General features: G+C 42.9%; 1 protein-coding gene across 7 annotated transcripts in view; it reads left to right on the top strand.

Moving 5' to 3' along the window:
• Positions 1–21,497, top strand: part of DSCAM (DS cell adhesion molecule) — a 744,988-nt gene that overhangs the window by 480,949 nt on the left and 242,542 nt on the right. For all 7 annotated transcript variants that reach the window (XM_084992175.1, XM_084992177.1, XM_084992176.1 and 4 more), the window contains one exon: positions 65–184. In XM_084992175.1, the coding sequence (XP_084848301.1) occupies positions 65–184 (120 nt within the window). The remainder of the gene's footprint in view (positions 1–64; positions 185–21,497) is intronic.

The following is a 21,497-nucleotide window of genomic DNA, read 5'->3' as shown; positions in this document are numbered from 1 at the left end:
AAAATCACACCTTTAAGAAGTTGCAGTCTTGTCTGAATTGCTGGTGACATTTCTCTCTTTTCAGTTCCTCCCAAGTTTGTGGTTCAGCCACGGGACCAGGATGGGATTTACGGCAAGGCTGTCATCCTCAATTGCTCAGCCGAGGGTTATCCTGTACCTACCATCGTGTGGAAATTCTCCAAAGGTATGGAGTTCCTTGATTTGCTTGTTATCTACATCATTTTACATTTAAAGGATGAGATGAGCATTTCTTCCAGAGATGCATCTTGCCAGGGGATATGCCCCACCTTCACCTTCCCCCACATACACCCCTAATAGCCCATCTAAGTTTTCATTTGGTCCATGAAGTGTTCTTGTGCCGCATGCTCTTGGAAAGAGCGGGTAGGGGAGGCAGGTCATGCATGTCCATGATTTCAGCACCTGGGAGAGCTCCACCTTGACTACCGATGTTGTATGGCCATGATCCGATTGAAGACCCCTGCAAGCCCGTACATATGAAGATAAGAGTATAAATTGTCAGAATTATTCATTGTTGGAAAATTATTTCCCCAGTATTTAGACAAGTAAGCTAAGTGGTTTTAGGAGGTTACAATAAATTTACTGGTGTTTTATTTACCTAGGTACCTTACATGTAAAAAAATTACCTATCGTCTCCTTGGTATTCCCTTTTTAAAAACAAACTTGCACCCTTAATCCTGCATTCTCTTCAAAGGCAAGGCAACATTTCCCAGTTCTAAGGTAACACTGTAAACATTACATGAATAGAAATGGGTGATGTGGGAACTAAGCAGAGAAGCATTACATATACTGTAAAAATAATTTATGTCTGTCTTATCATCTTCTCTAGGAAGGGTTCCTTAACTATGTTTACAAATGTATTAGAAATTCTCTTTCCTTTCTCATTCACATTTCTTCTTTTTTTTTACTTTTTTTAAATTACTCAAATGAATTTATCACATCTGTAGTTGTATAATGATCATAACAATCTGATTTCACAGGATTTCCATCCCACAGCCCAAGCACATTCTCCCACCCCCCAAACTGTCTCCTCTGGAGACCATAAGTTTTTCAGTGTCTGTGAGTCAGCATCTGTTCTGCAAAGAAGTTCAGTCTGTCCTTTTTTCAGATTCCACATGTCAGTGAAAGCATTTGATGTTGGTGTCTCATTGTATGGCTGACTTCACTTAGCATGATAGTTTCTAGGTCCATCCATGTTGCTAAGAATGCTGGTATTTTGTTCTTTTTAATGGCTGAGTAATATTCCATTGTGTGTATGTTCTAATCTTCTTGATCTACTCCTCTGTCGATGGACATTTAGGTTGTTTCCATGTCTTGGCTATTGTAAATAGTGCTGCAATGAACATTGGAGTACATGTGTCTTTGTGAGTCGTGGTTTTCTCTGGATAGATGCCCAGGACTGGGATTGCTGGATCAAATGTTAGTTCTATTTTTAGTTTTCTGAGGAATCTCCATACTGTTTTCCACAGTGGTTGCACCAATTTACAATCCCACCAACAGTGTACTAGGGTTCCTTTTTCTCCACACCCTCTCCAGCACTTACTGTTTGTAGACTTTTTGATGATGGCCATTCTGGCTGGTGTAAGGTGGTACCTCATAGTGGCTTTAACCTGCACCTCTCCAATAATGAGTGACGCTGAACATCTTTTCATGTGTTTCTCGGCCATCTGTATGTCTTCTTTGGAGAACTGTCTCTTTGGATCTTCTGCCCATTTTTTGAAGGGGTTGTTTGTTTTTTTGGTATGGAGATGCAGAAGTTGTTTGTAAATTTTGGAGATCAATCCCTTGTCAGTTGATTCACTTGCAAAGATTTTCTCCCATTCTGTGGGTTGTCTTTTCGTTTTGTTTAGAGTTTCCTTTGCTGTGCAGAAACTTTGAAGTTTGATTAGGTCCCATGTGTTTATTTTTGTTTTTATTGTCAATACTCCAAGAAGTGGATCTGAGAAGATGTTGCTGTTGTTTATGTCAGAGAGTGTTTGGCCTATGTTTTCCTCTAAGAGTTTTATAGTGTCTGGTCTTATATGTAGGTCTTTAATCCATTTGGAGTTTCTTTTTGTGTATGGTGTTAGGGAGTGTTCTAATTTCATTCTTTTCTATTAGGCTGTCCAGTTTTCCCAGCACCACTTATTGAACAACTGTCCTTTCTCCATTGTATATCCTTGCCTCCTTTGTCATAGATTAGTTGGCTGTAGGTGCGTGGGTTTAATTCTGGGCTTTCTATCCTGTTCCACTGATCTATATTTCTGCCTTTGTGCCAGTACCATGTGGTTTTGATGAGTGTTGCTTTGTAGTATATAGTCTGAAGTCCGGGAGCCTGATTCCTCCAGCTCCATTTTTCTTTTTCAGGATGTCTTTGGCTATTCTGGGTCTGTTCTGCTTCCAAACAAACTTTAAAATATTTTGTTGGAGTTCTGTGAAAAATGTCCTCAGTAGTTTGATAGGGATTGCATTGAATCTGTAGATTGCCTTAGGTAGTATAGTCATTTTGATAATATTAACTCTTCCAATCCACGAACATGGTATATCTTTCCATCTATTTGTGTCATCTTTGATTTCTTTCATCAGTGGCTTATAGTTTTCAGAGTACAGGTCTTTTATCTCTTTAGGTAGGTTTATTCCTAGGTATTTTATTCTTTTGGATACAATGGTCAATGGGATTGCTTCCCTAATTTCTTTTTCTGCTCTTTCATTGTTAGTGTATAGAAATGCTGTCAATTTCTGTGTATTGATTTTGTATCCTGTGACTTTGCCAAATTTGTGATGAGCTCTAACAGTTTACTGGTAGAGTCTTTAGGATTCTCTAGGTATAGTATCATGTCATCTGCAAATAGGGATAGTTTTACTTCTTCCTTTCCAATTTGGATTCCTTTTATTTCTTTTACTTCTCTGATTGCTGTGGCTAGGACTTCCAGAACTATGTTGAAGACTAGTGTTAAGAGCGGACATCCTTGTCTTGTTCCTGATCTCAGCGGGAATTCTTTCAGCTTTTCACCATTGAGAATGATGTTCGCTGTGGGTTTGTCATATATGGCCTTTATGATGTTGAGGTAGGTTCCCGTTATGCCCACTTTCTGAAGGGTTTTTATCAGAAATTGGTGTTGGATCTTGTCAAAGGCTTTTTCCACGTCTATTGAGAGGATCATATGGTTTTTATTCTTCAGTTTGTTAATGTGGTGTATCACACTGATGGATTTGCGGATGTTGAAGAACCCTTGCATCCCTGGGATAAATCCCACTTGATCATGATGTACAATCCTTTTAATGTATTGTTGGATGTGGTTTGCTAGTATTTTGTTGAGGATTTTTGCATCGATGTTCATCAGTGAAATTGGCCTGTAGTTTTCTTTTTTTGTGGTGTCTTTGTCTGGTTTTGGTACCCAGGCGATGGTGGCCTCATAGAATGAGTTTGGGAGAATCCCTTCCTCTGCAATTTTTTGAAATAGTTTCAGAAGGAGAGGTGTTAGCTCTTCTCTAAATGTTTGATAGAATTTGCCTGTGAAGCCATCTGGTCCTGGACTTTTGTTTGTTGGAAGTTTTTTTGTTTTGTTTTTGTAAGGAAAAAAGTTTGCTTTAATTTTTTTTTAATATTTTTTTTCTTTTCCCACTGTACAGCAAGGGGGTCAGGTTATCCTTACATGTATACATTACAATTACAGTTTTTCCCCCACCCTTTCTTCTGTTGCAACATGAGTATCTAGACATAGTTTTCAATGCTATTCAGCAGGATCTCCTTGTAAATCTATTCTAAGTTGTGTCTGATAAGCCCAAGCTTTTGTTGGAAGTTTTTTAATCACAGTTTCAATTTCAGTTCTTGTGATGGGTCCATTCATCTTTTCTATTTCATCTTAGTTTAGTCTTGGAAGATTGTACTTTTCTAAGAATTTGTCCATTTCTTCTAGGTTTTCCATTTTATTGGTATATAGTTGCATATAGTAGTCTCTTATGATCCTTTGTATATCTGTGATGTCCGTTGTTACTTCTCCTTTTTCATTTCTAATTTTGTTGATTAGAGTCCTCTCTCTTTTTTGCTTGAGAAGGCTGGCTAGGGGTTTATCAATTTTGTTGATCTTTTCAAAGAACCAGCTTTTTGTGTCATAGATCTTTTCTATGGTTTTCTTTGTTTCTATTTCATTGATTTCTGCCCTGATCTTTATGATTTCTTTCCTTCTACTAACTTTAGGTCTTGTCTGTTCTCTCTCGAGCTGCTTGAGATGTAAAGTTAGCTTGTTTATCTGAGCTTTTTCTTGTTTCCTGAGGTGGGCTTGTATTGCTATAAACTTTCCTCTTAGAATGGCTTTTGGTGCATCCCATAGGTTTTGGAGTGTCGTATCTTCATTGTCATTTGCTGATAGGTATTTTTTAATTTCCTTTTTGATTTCTTCAATGATCCATTGGTTGTTTAGTAGCATGTTGTTTAGTCTCCACGTGTTCGTGTTTTTTGCAGTTTTTTTTCTTGTTGATGTCCAGTCCTATAGCGTTGTGGTCAGAAAAGATGCTTGATATGATTTCAATTTTCTTAAAGTTACCGAGGTTGGATTGTAGCCCAGGATGTGATCAATCTTAGAGAATGTTCCATGTGCACTTGAGAAGAATGTGTATTCTGTTGCTTTTGGATGGAATGTCCTATAAATATCTATTAAGTCCATCTGGTTTAATGCATCATTCAGGGCCTGTGTTTCCTTATTGATTTTCTGTCTGGTTAATCTGTCCATTGCTGTAAGTGGGGTGTTAAAGTCCCCCACTATGATTGTGTTATTGTCGATTTGTCCTTTTAAGGTTGTTAACAGTTGCCTTATATATTGTGGTGAACCTGTGTTGGGTGCGTAGATATTTAAAATTGTTGTGTCTTCTTCTTGGATTGATCCTTTGATCATTATGTAATGTCCTTCCTTGTCCCTTAAAATATTCTTCATTTTAAAGTCTATTTTGTCTGATATGAGTATTGCTACTCCAACTTTCTTTTGATTCCCGTTTGCATGAAATATTTTCTTCCTTCCTCTTACTTTCAACTTGTAGGTGTCCCTAGAAGTGAAGTGGGTCTCTTGAAGACTACATATATATGGGTCTTGTTTTTGTATCCATTCAGCCAGTCTGTGCCTTTTGGTTGGGGCGTTTAGTCCATTCACATTTAAGGTAATTATTGATATGTATGTTCTTATTGCCATTTTATTGATTGCTTTGGATTTGCTTTTGCTGCTCTTTTTCCTTTCCTTCTTCTCTTGTTCTTTTCTGCCTATAGAAGTTCCTTTAGTATTAGTTGTAAGTCTGGTTTAGTGTTGCTGAATTTTCTCAGCTTTTGCTTATCTGTGAAGGTTTTGATTTCTCTTTCAAATCTGAATGAGAGCCTTGCTGGGTAAAGTAATCTTGGTTGGAGGTTTTTTCCTTTCATCACGTTAAGTATATCATGCCACTCCCTTCTGGCCTGCAGAGTTTCTGCTGAAAAATCTGCCAATAACCTTATTGAGGTTCCCTTGTATGTTACTTGTTTCTTTTCCCTAGCTGCTTTCAAGATTTTCCTTTTGTCTTTAGTTTTGGTCAGTTTGATTAATATGTGTCTTGGGGTGTTCCTCCTTGGGTTTATTTTATATGGTACTCGTTGTGCTTCCTGGATTTGAGTGAGTGGTTCCTTTCCCATGTTAGGGAAGCTTTCGGCTATTATCTCTTGGAATATTTTTTGTATCTCCTTCTCTCTCTCTTCTCCCTCTGGCACCCCTATAATACAGATGTTGGTGTGTTTAACATTGTCCCAGAGTTCTCTGAGACTCTCTTCATTTGTTTTTAATCTTTTTTCTCTTTTCTGTTCTGCATCCATAATTTCCACTAATCTGTCCTCCACCTCGCTTATTTGTTCTTCTGCCTCCTGTATTCTGCTGTTAGCTGCTTCTAGTGAGTTTTTTTATTTCAGTTATTGTATTTTGCATCTCTTCTTGTTTAAGTTTGATATCTTGTATCTCTTTGGTCAGTGTTTCCTGTAAGTTATCCGTTTTTGCCTCCAGTTTATTTCCAATGTCTTGCATCATCTTCAGCATCAACAATCTAAAGTCTTTTTTCCTGGAGGTTGAGAATCTCCTCATCACTTAGCTGTTTTGGGGGGGGGTTTCCTTTCTCCCTCATCTGAGTTATAGTCCTCTGTCTTTTCATTTTTATAGGTTTTTGGTGTGGTGACTTTTTTATAGATAATAGAGTTGTAGCCTCTCTTACTTCTGGTGTCTGCCCCCCTTGTGGCTGAAGTTGGTATGGGGGCCTTGCTGTAGGCTTCCTGATGGGAGGGGCTGATGCTGCCCTCTGGTAGGTGGGGCTTAGTCTCTGGATGGGATTAGGGGTAGCTGTGTGCCTGAAGGGTCTTTAAGGAGCCTGTTTACTGAGGGGCGGGGCTGTGATCCCACTTGGATTGTTGTTTGCCCTGGGGCTTCTCAGCACTGACTGACTGACTGACAGGTTGGGCCAGATTTTCCCCAAATGGCCACCTCCAGAGAAAGGCACAGCTGCTGAATATTCCCGAGAGCTTTGCTTTCAATGTCCTTTCCTCACAACAAGCCACATTCACCCCAGTTTCCCCAGGATGTCCTCCAAGAACTGCGGTCAGGTTTGACCCAGATTCCCTTGGAGATTTTGCTTTGCCCTGGGACCCAGTGCACGTGAACGTCTGTCTGCGCCTTTTAAGAATGGGGCCTCCGTTTCCCCCAGTCCCGTGGAGCTCCTGCCCACAAGCCCCACTGGCCTCCAATGCCAGATGCTCTGGGGCTCTTTCTCTCAGTGCTGGATCCCCACACGTGAGAGTTTGATGTGGGGCTCAGAACTCTCACTCCTATAGGTGCGTCTGTGAACCAGTTAGTTTTCAGTCTGTGGAGCTTCCCACCCAGGAGGTATGGGGTTGTTTATATCGTGAAATGCCCCTCCTACCTCTTGATGTGGCCTCCTCTTTTTCTTCTAGAGTACGGTATCTTTTTTAAGGTTTCCAGTCCATTTGGGTGAAGAGTGCTCAGTCTTTAGTTGTGAATTTTGTTGTTTTTAGGAGAGAAGTTGAGCTCCAATACTTCTATTCTGCTGTCTTTCATTCATATTTCTTCATTAATTTATTTATTAAACATTGGGAGCCAAATAGACACTAATGGGATAAATAAATAACAAATACATAAATCATGTTTTTTTTCCCCAACAATCTAGGACCTATCATATATAGCCTGTTGCATTTTCCTATGATGAAGGTAACAGCAATCAGAGAAAATGGCACACTTGCCACAGCTGTTCTGCTCTGTTTCCTTGATGGAGAAGGATCAGAGGGAGAAAAGAGAGGGTGAGACACCATCTGGTTGGGGAGAGAACCAGTTAGGTTTGTTTTAAATCCCTAGGCTACTCCCCTGTAGCCATGGTCCATGTGAAAAGCACTATTTCCCAAAACAAAAGCCTGTCATTCAGAGGACCTGCCTTTGTGACTTTTTATTTGTCGTCTTAGGTTGCATCACATGGAAACAAAGAGCTTACAATTAATTTAGTTTATGAAGATGTGTATCTAGGATATTACAAACATTTTCCATGGCACTTCTTCAAACTTATTTCTAAAGTTTGCCATTGAGCCATCATTCCCTCTCTCCCTTGCATTGTTTGCCCTTTCTCACTAGTATAAATGCCGCAGAAGTGAACATCTCAGGTGTTAGTTCAGTGTGTGTGTGTGCAGCTGCTTTCTTCAGAGAAATTCCTAGAAGTGAAATTCCATGACCACATTGATAGCTGTTGGTCTGCACGGGACCAGGACAGATTAGAAAACACTAGGGAAGTTTACACACTGACCAGTGGTGTGGAGCTGTGTGTGTCTTACACCTATGCCAACTAGACAGTATCCTTTTTTCTTAATATTTACTATGTGATAGGTGGAGTGGCTTCCTGTTTTAATTTACAAATTTAGATTGCTAATGATGTTTAAAATGTTTTACCCTTTGTTTACAGTCAATTTCTGTTTCCCCTGTGGGAAATTTCTTATTCCTATTACTTACACACTTATTTCTATGTCTAATTCATTTGTAAGAGTGTTTTTCATAGATTAAATAACCTTTTGTCTGTTAGACATTTTACAGGTGTCTTATTCCTTCTCATCACCAATGTGCAACTTAAATTATAGAAGCCTTTTTATCTTTGAATTTCATATGCAATTTAAAATCATTAAAGGAAAACTAGAAATTGAAGCAAATTTTTTGAAAGTTAAAATCACCCTTGAGGAACAGTGCTCAAAGATAAAGATAAAATACTATAAATACTTTTATCTAGCTTTTCAGACCTGTCAGCTGACAGAGAGACAGATAGATAGACAGACAGAGAGATAGAGATAGACAGGTAGATAGACATATAATTTTTTGGGTTTTTTTTTTTAATTGTGAGCAGCATCTTATAGTTTTCAGAGTGAAGGTCTTTTGTCTCTTTAGTTAGGTTTATTCCTAGGTATTTTATTCTTTTTGAGCAATGGTAAATGTGATGGTTTCTCTGGTTTTTCTTCCAGATCTTTCACTGTTATATAGACGTGCAATTGATCTCTGTGTATTAATTATGGAGCTTAATGGATCTGTGTTCCACGATGAATCCGACTAGGAACCATGAGGTTGTGGCTTCGATCCCTGGCCTCTCTCAATGGGTTAAGGATCTGGTATTGCCATGAGCCGTGGTGTAGGTCACAGATGCAGCTTGGATCTGATGTTGCTGTGGCTGTCGTGTAGGCTGGTGGCTACAGCTCCATTTGGATCCCTAGCCTGGGAACCTCCATATGCCCTAAAAAGCAAGGGAAAAAAATGTGGCTTGCAACTTTGCCAAATCCATGGATGAGCTCAAACAGTTTTCTGGTGCTGTCTTTAGGATTTTATAGGTATAGGATCATGTCATCTGCAAACTGATAGTTTTACTTCTTTTCCAATTTGGATTCCTTTTATTTCTTTTTCTTCTCTGATTGCCATGGCTAGGACTTCCAAAACTATGTTGAATAAGAGTAGTGAAAGTGGACACCGTTGTCTTGCTCCTGATCTTAGTGGAAATGTTTTCAACTATTCACCATTGAGAATGATGTTAGCTGGAGGTTTTTCATGTACGGTTTTTATTATGTTGAGGTAGGTTCCCTCTATGCCTACTCTCTGGAGAGTTTTTATCAGAAACAGGTGTTGAATTTTGTCAAAAGCCTTTTCTGCATCTGTTGAGATAATCATATGGTTTTTATTTTTCAGTTTGTTGATATGGTGTATCACATTGAATGTGGTTCTTCTTGACCTATAATCTTTATTTTTTTTAATTTTTAGGGCCACACCTGTGGCATATGGAAGTTTCCAGGCCAGGGGTTGAATCAGAGCTACAGCCACCAGCCTACACCACAGCCACAGCAACGCTGGATCTGAGTCGAATCTTTGACCTACTCTGCAGCTTGCAGCAACACCAGATCCTTAACCTACTGAACAATGCCGGGGATCAAACCTGCATCCTCGTGGATACAAGTCAGGTTCTTAACCCCTGTGCCACAGTGGGAACTCTGTATAATCTTCTTTATTCAGTTAACAGTAGGCTATGAATGTCTTTCCATCACACTGAGTTTGGGTGTTCCATGCGATTTTTTAATGTCTCTGTCAAGTGTCTATTCATACATCGCTAAGTGCATCTCACTTCTCTTGCCTTTCTTAAGCCTTAGTTCACTGACTTAATGCCACCAGCGTTTACTCCTTGAAGGGTCACGAAAAGAGTCTGGTTGTAGGTAGAGCAGGATTCGTTTTTCTCCCCTGAGTCATCAGAGACACATGCTGCTTACGTTCTTCTCTCTGCCACTCTTCAGAAGCAGCTCCCAACAGTAGCCAATGGTCACGGAGGTCCCCTGGCCACTTCCGCATCTCCAAGAAGGAGAAGCAACTCAGAGAAAGGGCTGTTTACGCCCATTGAGTAAGTTCTCCACAACGTGTCATAAATCAGTTGTGCTCACATGTCACTGGCCAGGCCACCCCTTGCCACAGGTGGTCTGCAAGCTGTGCCGTGGCTAAGCACACGCCGTGGTGACTACAACCCAGGCTGGCTGCTTATAATCGTGTTCATTTAGTCCTCCCACGTTTATAACATTGCCTGTTTGTTACAATGAAAATACATAAATATTTTTCTATAGAATAGAGGGGAATTTTATGCAGGTAATAAAGGTATTTCTTCGGAAAGATTTAGTCTTGCTATTAGCACAAGTATGTGTGCACAACAAGGCGAGACAAAACACTGGAGTTTCTTTCAGGGCCATGAAAAGACACAGGTGGCTTGTGCCCCCCCCAAATATCCCAAACTCTCCCCCCCCCCAGCTAAAATTGCAAAGCATTTTTAAAAGCAAGGTAAGGGAGAGGCGTGGTTGGTTGTCACACACTTCTGGGTGAACAAATCCTTTGTCCGTGTAGCTGTGCACAGAGGTCAGGTCTCGATGTTCCTGTAAACCTCCAATAAGAAAGGAGCTAAAGCGGGGGGCGGGGGGGAGCCTGCCCAGGAAGGCCCCCTAGGGTCCTGCTCGGTTACCTTGCTTATGGAATAGGTTTTCCATAATCAAATAGTTATTGAGAGCATAAGTACAGTTCCACTGTGTGTGACATAAAAAAATGCAAGGAGTAAAGGAGGCAGACTCAGGCTGTTTCTCTGAGAGAGGCCACAATTTAATCCTGGGGCTGTAGAATTCCAGAGTAAATTGCAGTGGTTTAAGGGCAGCTATTGCAGAAATGAAACAATCTTTGCTGAAAAGTAATGTTATTACATTTTTGACCTTGGGTCTAGATACACAGTCTAAGACATTCAAGTCTGTATTCTGATTTTTTTTTTTTTATTTTACGTGAACAGACAAGGCCTCTTGTTTTAAAGAAATTTGAAAAAAAAAAAAAAAGTCAGGGTTTAATACCATGCTGGACCTCACCTGCACTCCCAGAAATCCATAACTAAGCAAATCTATGTCATTTTTAGTGGAGGAAATGGGTTTCAATTGCTGTCCTGGGGACCAAGGCCATCCCTTGTTGGCTGCTGAGGGGCAGTGAGGGGCTGCTGATGCAGGAGAGAACTGATGCACTGCCTGGACATCCTGTGATCTCTGGCTGCCCGCGGACAGGGCCACGTCTGACCGCCAGGAAGCTCTCTTATAGGACTGTCCAAGGACCAGAGTCAGGGCATGCCTGGGTTTAGGGGTGGGAGAACAGTGGGGTGCACTCTGTATTTAAAATAGAGTTGTCATGGAGTTCCCATTGTGGCTCAGAACCTGACATAGTGTCCGTGAGGATGCGGGTTCAATCCCTGGCCTTGCTCAGTGGGTTGAGGATCCAGCATTGCCACGAACTGTGGCATAGGTTGCAGATGCAGCTCTGATCTGACGTTGCTGTGGCTGTGGGGTAGGCCAACAGCTGCAGCTCTGATTCAACTCCTAGCCTGGGAACTTCCATATGCAGCCGTAAAAGGGAAAAAATAAAATAAAATAAGATAAAAATAAAATAAAACAAAAGAGTGTTGTCAGAGAAGGCTCCAGAAGAAGATAAGGTTTGAGCAAACACTTAAACAGGAAATGAGCCACGGGCACACCTGAGGGGAGCACTCACGATCAGGGGTCCAAGGACAGGGGCAGCAAGGGGTTTAGACCTAGGATGCTGCACACGCATCAAGGAGGACCCTGGAGCCGCGTCCTGCCCCCCCACTGCAGAGAGAGTAAGAGGAGGTCCTCTGAGTCCCAGCAGGGCCACATCAGGCGTTTTAAGGATGTGGCTTTACCTGGTGTGTAGGGGGGCAGTCCTGACGGTGGGTGCTGCTCTCCTTTCTCCTGCTGCCCTGCGGAAACAGAAGAACTTAGGAGGCTGCTAGAATAATTGAGGTGTTGTGAGTTGTGTGCTTCTATCTTCTTGTTTTAAATTTCTTTTATTGAGGCATAGTTGATTTACACTGTGGCATTAATTTCTGCTATACAGCAAAGTGCCCCAGTCATGCCGTCATACATATATAGATACATTCCTTTTCTTTTCTTTTCTTTTCTTTTTTTTAGGGCCACATATGGAGAGTCCCAGGTTAGGGGTCCAATCGGAGCTGTAGCCTCCGGCCTGTATCACAGCCACAGCAACATCAGATCTGAGCCGAGTCTACGACCTACGGCTCACAGCAACACCAGATCTTTAACCCGCAGAGCAAGGCCAGGGATCAAACCTGCATCCTCATGGTTCCTCATCGGATTCATTACCATTGCACCACGACAGGAACTCCCATTCCTTTTCTTATACTGTCTTCCATCGTGGTCTATCCCAGGAGACTGGACAGAGTTCCCTGTGCTGTAGAGCAGGACCCCATTATTTATCCATTCGAAACGTAATCCTTTGTGTCTACTCACCCCAAAGTCCCAGCCGAATCCATCTGGCTGATGGACTGGGTGTTGGAGAGAAGAGGAGGAGTGAGCCAGGATGCCAGTTCTCCGAGAAGAGTGTAGGTGCTGTTTACTGAGACGGAGCAAAGCCAGGAGAGCCAATCGGCCCGTAGACAGAACCCAGTTCCCAGTATAAGCGGTGGCACCCTTTCTGCATATCCTAATGTCAGCCTGATCCATGCTCAACTCCAGCCTCTTAGCTTTAGTTTTCCCAGCGAAGATTGTTCCAACTTCTCTGGTCACAAAGGCTCACCTCTTGCCTTTTTGCACCCAAAGCGCATCGAGGCGGTAGGGGATTGGTAGTTTGCATTATTTCCTGGGAGGGAACAGAGGCTGCTTGATTTCCCCTTAGAAACAGTTTCTCTCCTTCCTTCCTTTCTTCCTTCCTTCCGTTCTGTCTTTCCTTCCTTCCTTTTTTCTTTCTTCCTCTCTGTCTTCCTTTCTTCTTTCTTTCTTTTTTCTCCTTTCTTTCTTTCTTTTCCCTCTTTCTTTTCTTTTCTTTTCTTTCTTTCTTTCTTTCTTTCTTTCTTTCTTCCTTCCTTTCTTGCTTTCTTTCTTTCTTTCTTTCTTTCTTTCTTTCTTTCTTTCTTTTATTTCTTTCTTCTTCCTTCCTTCCTTCCTGTCCTTCCTTCCATCCTTCCTTCCTTCCTTTCCCTATATGTGCTAAAAAGCTCACTTTGAAGTCCAAAGATTTTTTTTTTTTTTTTTTTTTTTTGCTTTTTAGGGCTGTACTCAATGCACATGGAGGTTCCCAGGCTAGGGGTCCAATTAGAGCTATAGCTGCCAGCCTCCACCACAGCCACAGCAATATCATATCCAAGCCACATCTGTGACCTACACCATAGCTCATGGCCACACCAGATTGAGTGAGGCCAGGGATTGAACCCATAGCCTCATGGTTCCTAGTCGGATTTGTTTCCATTGCGCCATGACGGGAACTCCTGAAGTCCAATAACTTTATAGTCTATTTCTCATGGATACCAGTCAGGTTCATTTCTGCTGAGCCACAACAGGAACTTCCTGTAGCCTGTGCTTTGATGTTATTCATTTAGGGTCAGTTTTCCCATGGAGGTGGCACTCCTATTTAACATGTAGATTCAAATCATCTTTTATGTAAGAAAGTTTTTCTTGGAGTTCCCGTCATGGCTCAGTGGTTAACGATTCCGACTAGGAAACTAGGAACCATGAGGTTGCGGGTTCGATCCCTGGCCTTGCTCAGTGGGTTAAGGATCCAGCGCTGCCGTGGCTCTGGCGTAGGCCGGCAGCTACAGCTCCGATTAGACCCCTAGCCTGGGAATCTCCATATGCCACGGAAACAGCCCTAGAAAAGGCAAAAAAAAAGACAAAAAAAGAGAAAGTTTTTCTTGAATCATGTCTGTGTTTGTTCTGTTCCATGCTTTGCATTTTGGGGGTGTGTTCAAAGTTCAGGTCAAGTCACTAAAGACAAAGTAAGATGGCAGAATGAACTGATTTTGTTCTGGGAGGAGGTGATGTGGGCCCTCCGCTTGGCGCTAGGCGAGTCATTCAAGGGTCAGGCCTCAGAAGTCATCTTTTTGCAACATTTCGACAAAGTTATGCGATGAATTCCCAGATTCGTTGCCAGGTATTTTGAAATCCTTTTAAGGCGTTGAGTAGATGTTGCCTTGTGTTTGTTTAAGATCAGAACGCTCTGCCTCTACTCGGGGGGCAGCATGGCATGCCCTCGGTTACAAGAGCTCACATGCTCTTCACCTGCCCACCAGAGGGTGTCACTTTCTGATTTTTTGCCTTATTTACTCCCATTCTAATTCGTTTGATATTTTGCATGTTTATTCTCAATGTTTTTTCCCCCTGAATCTGTTGTCCTTTGTTCTCTTCCCAATTTTTCCTACATTTTTGTGATTTTATTTTTTCTTTTCCTTTCTCCAGTCCTGCCAGCTCACATTTCGCTCTTCATTGTGCTCACACTTCCTTGACAAGTGGTTATTTTATTCGCAGCTTTCATCTCAATCATGGCATTTTTCTGATGAGATTCCGTGATCTGGTTTCTTGTTGTGTCTTATCCTTCCGTTTTTCTTAGAGTGCCTCTGCTCAATCTTGGCTTCCTTCTCTCTCTCTTCCTTTTTAAGGGCCGCACCTGCAGCATATGGAAGCATATGAAAGTTCCCAGGCCAAGGGTCAAGTAGGGGCTGCAGCCGCCAGCCTACCCACAGCCACGGCAACGCCAGATCCCAGCCACATCTACGATCTGTGTGGCGGCTTGATCCTTAACCCACTGAGCAAGGCCAGGGATCAAACCTGGATCCTCACAGACACATGTCAGGTTCTTAGCCCATAGAGCCACAATGGGAATGCTGATCCTGGCTTCCTTTGAGTGCTCACATTTGAAGAAACTGCATATTATCACACAGAGATCGCTTTGTGCAAATATCCGGTTCCTCCCTGAACCCTCCTTCACCAATTCTAAGACCCACAGCAGGCGCAGGGAAGCTCTTGCCCCCCAGCCTGTGCACACTGTGGTCACCGATGTGCCCCCCTACTTTTCCAGTGCACCCTGCTGATGCCCACTCTGAGTCCCAGCTGTGGCCCATCTTTCCTTGTTTCTCTGCAGATACCCTCACGAAATTGCATGGTTGACTGCCTGGTCACCTATCGTATGGCTGAGATTTTAGCTCTTTCCTAATGTCATGCAAAAATGAGTTTGTACTTTCTATTCCTCTTTCTCCCATTTGCTTTTGTATTGTTTCCAGGAGGAACAAAAACACTGGCGTTATGCTCCCATCTTTCAACTCTTTAAACTGAAGTCGTATTGTTTATCTACTAAGGTTTATTAAATTTGAACTTTATTTCAGAAAAAGTAAAGGAGAATTAGTAGAAATCGTTGGTTAAGAGAATGGACTGAGTACAAACCCCAGACCTAAAGCCTCTGTGTCACTGCGGGAAAGTGACCACCTGCACAACCCACAGCATCCTCCTGTGGGAAGCAAGTACAATAAGGCAGGTAAAGCGATGATTTAAGCCGGGCGGTTCCTAGAAAGCGTTTGCTATGGTTCCAGCACAGAGAAATTAGTCAGCACACGTTACCTGTTAGCATCACAATCACTGCTGTCATCACATCAGCTCACCCAATTGTCCTAAAACCATTTATAGACTAGACCAGTCTTTTCCTACTAACTTAAATTCCTTTACAATCTATGGGAGGAAAAAATGTGTCTACTGAAATCTTTTTTTTTTTTTATCGTTCTCTTTGTTGCACTGATCTGTCTGGCTTCAGGACCTTGAATATTAGAGATTTATCCCTTCCTAATATATTTTAATATCTTATACAACAATCCTCTTCTTATTGTTTTTCTTTTTCAAAAACATCCTAGGTTTCTCACATGGACTTTTGCTTGTGCGTTTCTCCTAGATGAACATTCGGCTAATTTTACAAGTTCCAAATAAACTTTTCTGAAAAATTTGGGGGAATAATATATTTAAAGGTCAGCATGGAGAACCAACATCATTAAACTATTGAGGCTTCCCAGCCAATATCATGGGCAGTCTTTCCATTTAATCAGATCTTTTTTTACATCCGTTGTGATTCTGTGGCTTTCTTACTCTGGTTTCTGGTAGTGAGTATTTATAAGCCTCTGCCTACAGTTTTCTTTGCTCTCTTTGATTTTCTGGGTGGAAAGATGTTACATCTACAGCCAGAGCTTGTTGACTCTCTGCAGCTGTCCGTGTCTCTTACTTCTCTAGGCCAGGGAGAAGTGGTCCCTAATTTGGGCAGAGTTCCTATTCCCTTCCACTCTCTAGAACATGCAGAGGCTGCAGTGGGATGGGCCTTCTCCCCTCCTCCTTTCCCTGCTGCCTCCTCTCACCCCCCTCCGCGTGCCCTTCCTACTCTTAGCTGTAACACATTCCCATGAGACCAAAGTTTCCTCAACTCCGGTTTTCCCAGGAGACATCCAAGCCTCCACCCCTATTTGGTGCATAACAGTTTTGCTTTTGCTCAGGAATCTCCCTCCGTCTGCGAGAAACTATTGGAGGTTGTCCTTCTGTACCCACAAGCTGCATTCTACCTGAGGTCCTGGCTGTCCCTTACCCCCCAGGGTCTCAGAAGTGTCCTCTTCCGCTTGGTGTCAACCCACCTTCCAAAACCTTCCCATCCTGCCATAGAATCTTTTCTTTTCTTTTAGCAACTTAATAATATACATTTATTATGTCGTGGCTTCTGTGGGTTAGGAGCCTGGGCACATCTTAGCTCAGTGCTGGGTTTTAGAATCTCTCACAAAACTGCACTTGTTGGCCAGGGCTTGATCTCATTTGAAGGCTCAGCTGGGAAAGGATCCACTTTATGTTCACATGGTTTCTTAGCAGAAGCTATAGACTCTTTGTGGGGCCAACAGGGACCCGAGTCTTTGGATTAGAAATCTGTAAGGAAAAAAGTCTGAGATTTGCAGCAGTTTTCTGCAAATTTCCATGCAATTTGCTCAATTATAGACTGAGAAGCAATTGTGGGCTCAGTACATCTGGTGAGGCTGCTCAGGTGACACATCTGGAGCCTCCTCCTACCCCAAGGGTTTGCCTTGGAATGTGTCACCTTGGTCCTGCTCACACCTTCTCTCCCAAGGACAAGGTGATGTCCCAGGACCCTCTACAGTCCCCAAGGCCTATGTTTCCAAGTGCCATGAAGAACACGCAGCATGGGACCAGCCCAAGTCCTCGAGCATGTTAATTCTAGGACATATTTTTTTCCAACACCAATTTCAGACCTCCCTATTGAATTGACCGAGGCCAACTCTTCCCCGGCCATCAAGAGATGGCCCACACTGCAGATACCCCACTTTCCACTCAAAGGATAAGTCTGGATGGGGGCAGACAATCAAGAGACCAAGGGAACTCCCTGAAGTGAATTTGCTCCTGTTTCCCTCTAGCAAAGTGGGAAGTTTCATATTGAAATAACTCAGGAGTTAGGGAGGTACATGTGGCCCAGTCAGGAAGGTCCTTGGTTCTCTGGTCCCCCAGAGTTCCCTCCGTGGTCCCTTAATCCTCTTCACCATATCCTTGCCGGTTTCATCTGCTCCTGACATCAAGCCTGACCCTCCATCTTGGTCCAGTAGCCAAGGCATTTAGCTTCATTTCTTTACCCTCATGGCTACTTCCACTCTGATTTCAGAATTCTAGCTCACAGCCTTTGCTAAGATTGGGTGTTGCCTTAACACCCCTCTTCTGGAAACTGGATCTCTGCCTTGATCACCTGCTTGGGATCAGCCATCTAATCCTGGCCCTACCCACCCACTGTCCCACCTCCCCGCCTGCCTGTCTGTCTCATACCACCCAGAGCTCTAACCATGCCTGCTCCTGGACTCACCACTGTCACTCTCTGCATTTATTAAGATGCCCCCACCCTCTATCCCCACGTGTCCAACCTATTCCATCCACTGGTTTGCTGGACCTGCAGCCGACCTGCTGGGTCTCTCCAGCAACACCTGCTCCAAACTCGTGCACTGGGCTTATCCAGGCTATCAAGTCTCAGTTGTTGTCCCGTGTTCCTCATTCCCCACCAGTCCACAAATACATGACAAGCTGTGAATCTTGAATCAATACAGGGAAACAGCTCAAAGAATGTAAAAGGAGAAGAAAGCAACACCTCCCTGTGATATGAGAGGTGAAAGTAAACCCAACCTCAGGGTCAGATGTGGCTTGCTCAGGTACAGCAAAAGCCCCTCTGCCTATCTGTTCCCCAGGTAGGAACAGTGGGTCTCACTGAGCAATAATGAGTCCTTGGAAAAGGATAGTAAACAGAACAAGGATGAGTGTTCATCATATTGTTTTATTTATTTATTTTTTCTTTTTGGGTCCACATCCACGGCATATGGAAGTTTCAGGCTAGGGGTCCATTCAGAGCTGCAGCTGCCAGCCTGCACCATAGCCACAGCAATACAGGATCTATACTGCATCTGCAACCTACACCACAGTCACGGCAATGCCCGATCCTTAACCCACTGAGTGAAGCTGGGGATCAAACCAGCATCCTCACAGACACTGTGTTGCATTCTAACCTGCTGAGCCACAACGGGAACTCCTGTTTTATTTTCTTCCTTTATGATAGAACAAAACTCACTGGGGATGGAAAGCTGGCCTTTCTCTGGGCTAAAACAAGTGAAGTCTCTGGCTCTGGGAGCTGCATCAGGACCACTGTAGACCCCACCCCCCCTCCACTGAGGAAACTGCAGTTACCCCGAGCCTTCGTAGAGTCACCAGGGCAATGGACCCTGGGGTCCATCCTGCCCTCCCTTCTTTTTCCCCACTCTTCTGTCTTCCCTCTTTCTCATTGTCTTTCCCCAGGAACTTTCTAGCTGTCTTCTTGTGGATACAGACAGCCACACTGAGGACAAATGTTTGGGAACCTCTTACTCCAGGGAGGTGGAGCTGAAGGCCTAGTATGGTTGATTCAACTGCAGGGACACTGAGCAGCCCACAGTCCCAGTGTAAAGCTGTAGTGGCATCAGCATCCTCTAGCCACTTAAGCTACCTCCAGTGTTGCGTGTCACATCAGCAAGGGCCGAATCTTGTCAGTTCATGGTTCCATTTTCTGTTAAGTGAGTGAGGGGCTGGTGTTAAAAGGATCCTTGTGGATTCGGTACAGCGTTAAAGTCATGAAATCAGCGTGATAAACCAGTGGACCACCAAATTCTAACAACCCCTGGGCAGGCACAAATTTAGACCACCTAAGTTCAGTTGTTTCCATTGGGTGGGGTTCTTCAGGGCAGATGTAAAGACATTAAGAGAAGAAAGTGAATTGCCCAGTGGAAACATAATTATATACAAATTTACAAAAGAGGTAACTTTTCTGCTGCCAGTTACGACACCATCAAGAAGGAATTTAATACAGCGAATTAGGTGCTTGCAGATTTTTAGAAGAGTGGGAAGAGCTCAGCTACTTTTCAGGAACTTGAGACAAGCAGGAACCAGGCGCTCGAGCCCATCCGGGGTTACAGCTGCTGCAGAACCGAAGCAGTCATTCGCTCCCCGGGACTCGGATGTTTGACATCCGCCTTCTGGAAGCGAACGATGATTTCCCGTCCACCTTCCACAGCATGTTCAAGTGCCTCTCACTGGTGAAATATAAACCAGAACCTGGCCACAAATCAGCCTGGGAAATGTGTTCCATAGGCTTTTGGTCCCTGCAGTTTAGGGAAGCGTTTAGAAGTGCAACAGCAGTGCTGAGGGTTGACAGACAACATCCGATGCGGACAGATAGACAAAACGTGCTGTGCACATTTTGTACCATACGAAAGCTGCTTTCTTTGGCCTTGGGAATAGCCTGGAGCTGGACCCAAGTTTCTGTCCTCTTCAAGGTTCTTCTCTGGAACAGGACGCCCAGAACCCAGCCCTCTGTCACAGATCAGGAGTTCCCTTCCCAGCTGCTGTTGCTCTGGGTACTTGCTCCCTCCAGGTCCCACCCCTCCCCTGTCTTTGTCCCCACTCTCTCCCTTCAACCCCCCAACTATTCTCAATGAAGGAGCACCCTCTCCCTAAGCAAGGAAAACAAGCTCATTCCTCAGGAAAACACCACCCTCTCGAAAAGGACGGCGTCGATTCCTTGGTGAGAAGGAATCGCTTACAGCCTTAGCCTGTGGGAGCAGAAAGTGATCCCCTTTCTCCTTTTCTCTTCTCCAAATCCGTCTTCTTGCACCCCGCTGGGGGACGCTGCCCATACTCATTGAGCAGCTTCTTCTGGCCCCCGTACGTGGTCACTGACACCCACTCGCATTCACGCAATCTTGTCCCCTGGGTGTGAACAATCTCTATAGTACGTACATGGATTCTTCTTCCCATTTCACGGTGATGCAATCAAGGATGAAGAGAGAATTAGCTCCTTGCTCAAGGGCACAGTTCCTAAGTTTCAGAGACAACATTAGAACCCAAATCTGGGGACTCTCAGCCAAGGATTCTCACTGCAGACAAGCAAAGACTTCTGACCATATTTGCAGCTCCCTTCCAAGCGGGGTCCCGTGGTGACATTCAGCTATTCGTTTTCCACTACCCGCACTCCCTCAGTCCTTGAAAGTACTGCTAGACACGTCTTTTCAATAAATAACTGAGGTCACACAGTCGTTCAGTGGGTGCCTTACATAATGTTTGAACATCTTTTTTCATGTAATGGAGCATTAAAATTGTCCCCACTTGACCCAAACCATCCATAGAAAACTGACAGCTTTTTAATTAATGTCTTCTGGTTTCTAGAAGTGTATCTTCTAGCTAATTACCCAACGTGCTTACCTTTTGCTAAAAAGGTTGCAGAATTTTGAAACATTGTCTGCACCGTGTTAAATTTTATTCTCTGCAATAATGATAAATCTAAAGTAGATGCCCGGGAATTCTATCAAACCATGGCCCAGTCCACTCCCCTCAAATTAAACAGCACTAACTGTTGGGACTATTGTCCTTCTGGTGGATGAATTGGTTCACTGTTATTCTATTTAGCAAAAGCATGATCCCATTTATAAATGGTGTAACTTTCAAGTCAGGTTCATTTCCTGATTTAAAAAAAAGATTTAATGGGCTTCAACTGCACTCTCACTTTATCTCTGTCTCCAGTAGGTCCTTTCAGTAATGAAGAGACCTCTCTCAGTCTAGATATGAATTAATAAATAATCTCTGTCAGCTATTTAATTGAGGAAGCTTAGCAGTGGAGCTAAATTTCACATTGTAATTCTTTAGGATAAATGTGTCAAATATTTTTTTAGTATTTTTCTGGCAAAAATTCTTTTAAGAAAACATCTGTGTTTTGAGATGAACAGTTCTATAACTTTCTCACATTCTAAAAGCATTTCATTAGATTTTTAGAGTTTCATAACAGAGTGTTACATAATTTGTAAATCCCTTAGCATTGTGGTTTCCTGGTTTTCTGCCTGAGAGATAATATGTTTTAAGTCCTACATTTGCAGTTAACTTTGAGAAAGGCACCAGTGATCTTTACATATTTTCAAACTATGGACCAAATTTAAGCACTTAAACAAAAATTAAAGGCTTTTTCCTTGGTCTTTTAAGTTCCAGTAATATTCTTTATCTTTACCCAAAATAGTGTATTATCCATAAGGAGGAATTTTGAAATTTAGGAAACCAAGTC

The sequence above is a fragment of the Sus scrofa genome, chromosome 13, assembly GCF_054392235.1.
Source record: "Sus scrofa isolate SSC_HxYL_T2T_F1_AM1 chromosome 13, Sscrofa_HxYL_maternal_Yorkshire_Landrace_v2.0, whole genome shotgun sequence".
Classification (NCBI taxonomy): Eukaryota; Metazoa; Chordata; class Mammalia; order Artiodactyla; family Suidae; genus Sus; species Sus scrofa.
This window is presented reverse-complemented; position numbering and strand designations above follow the sequence as displayed.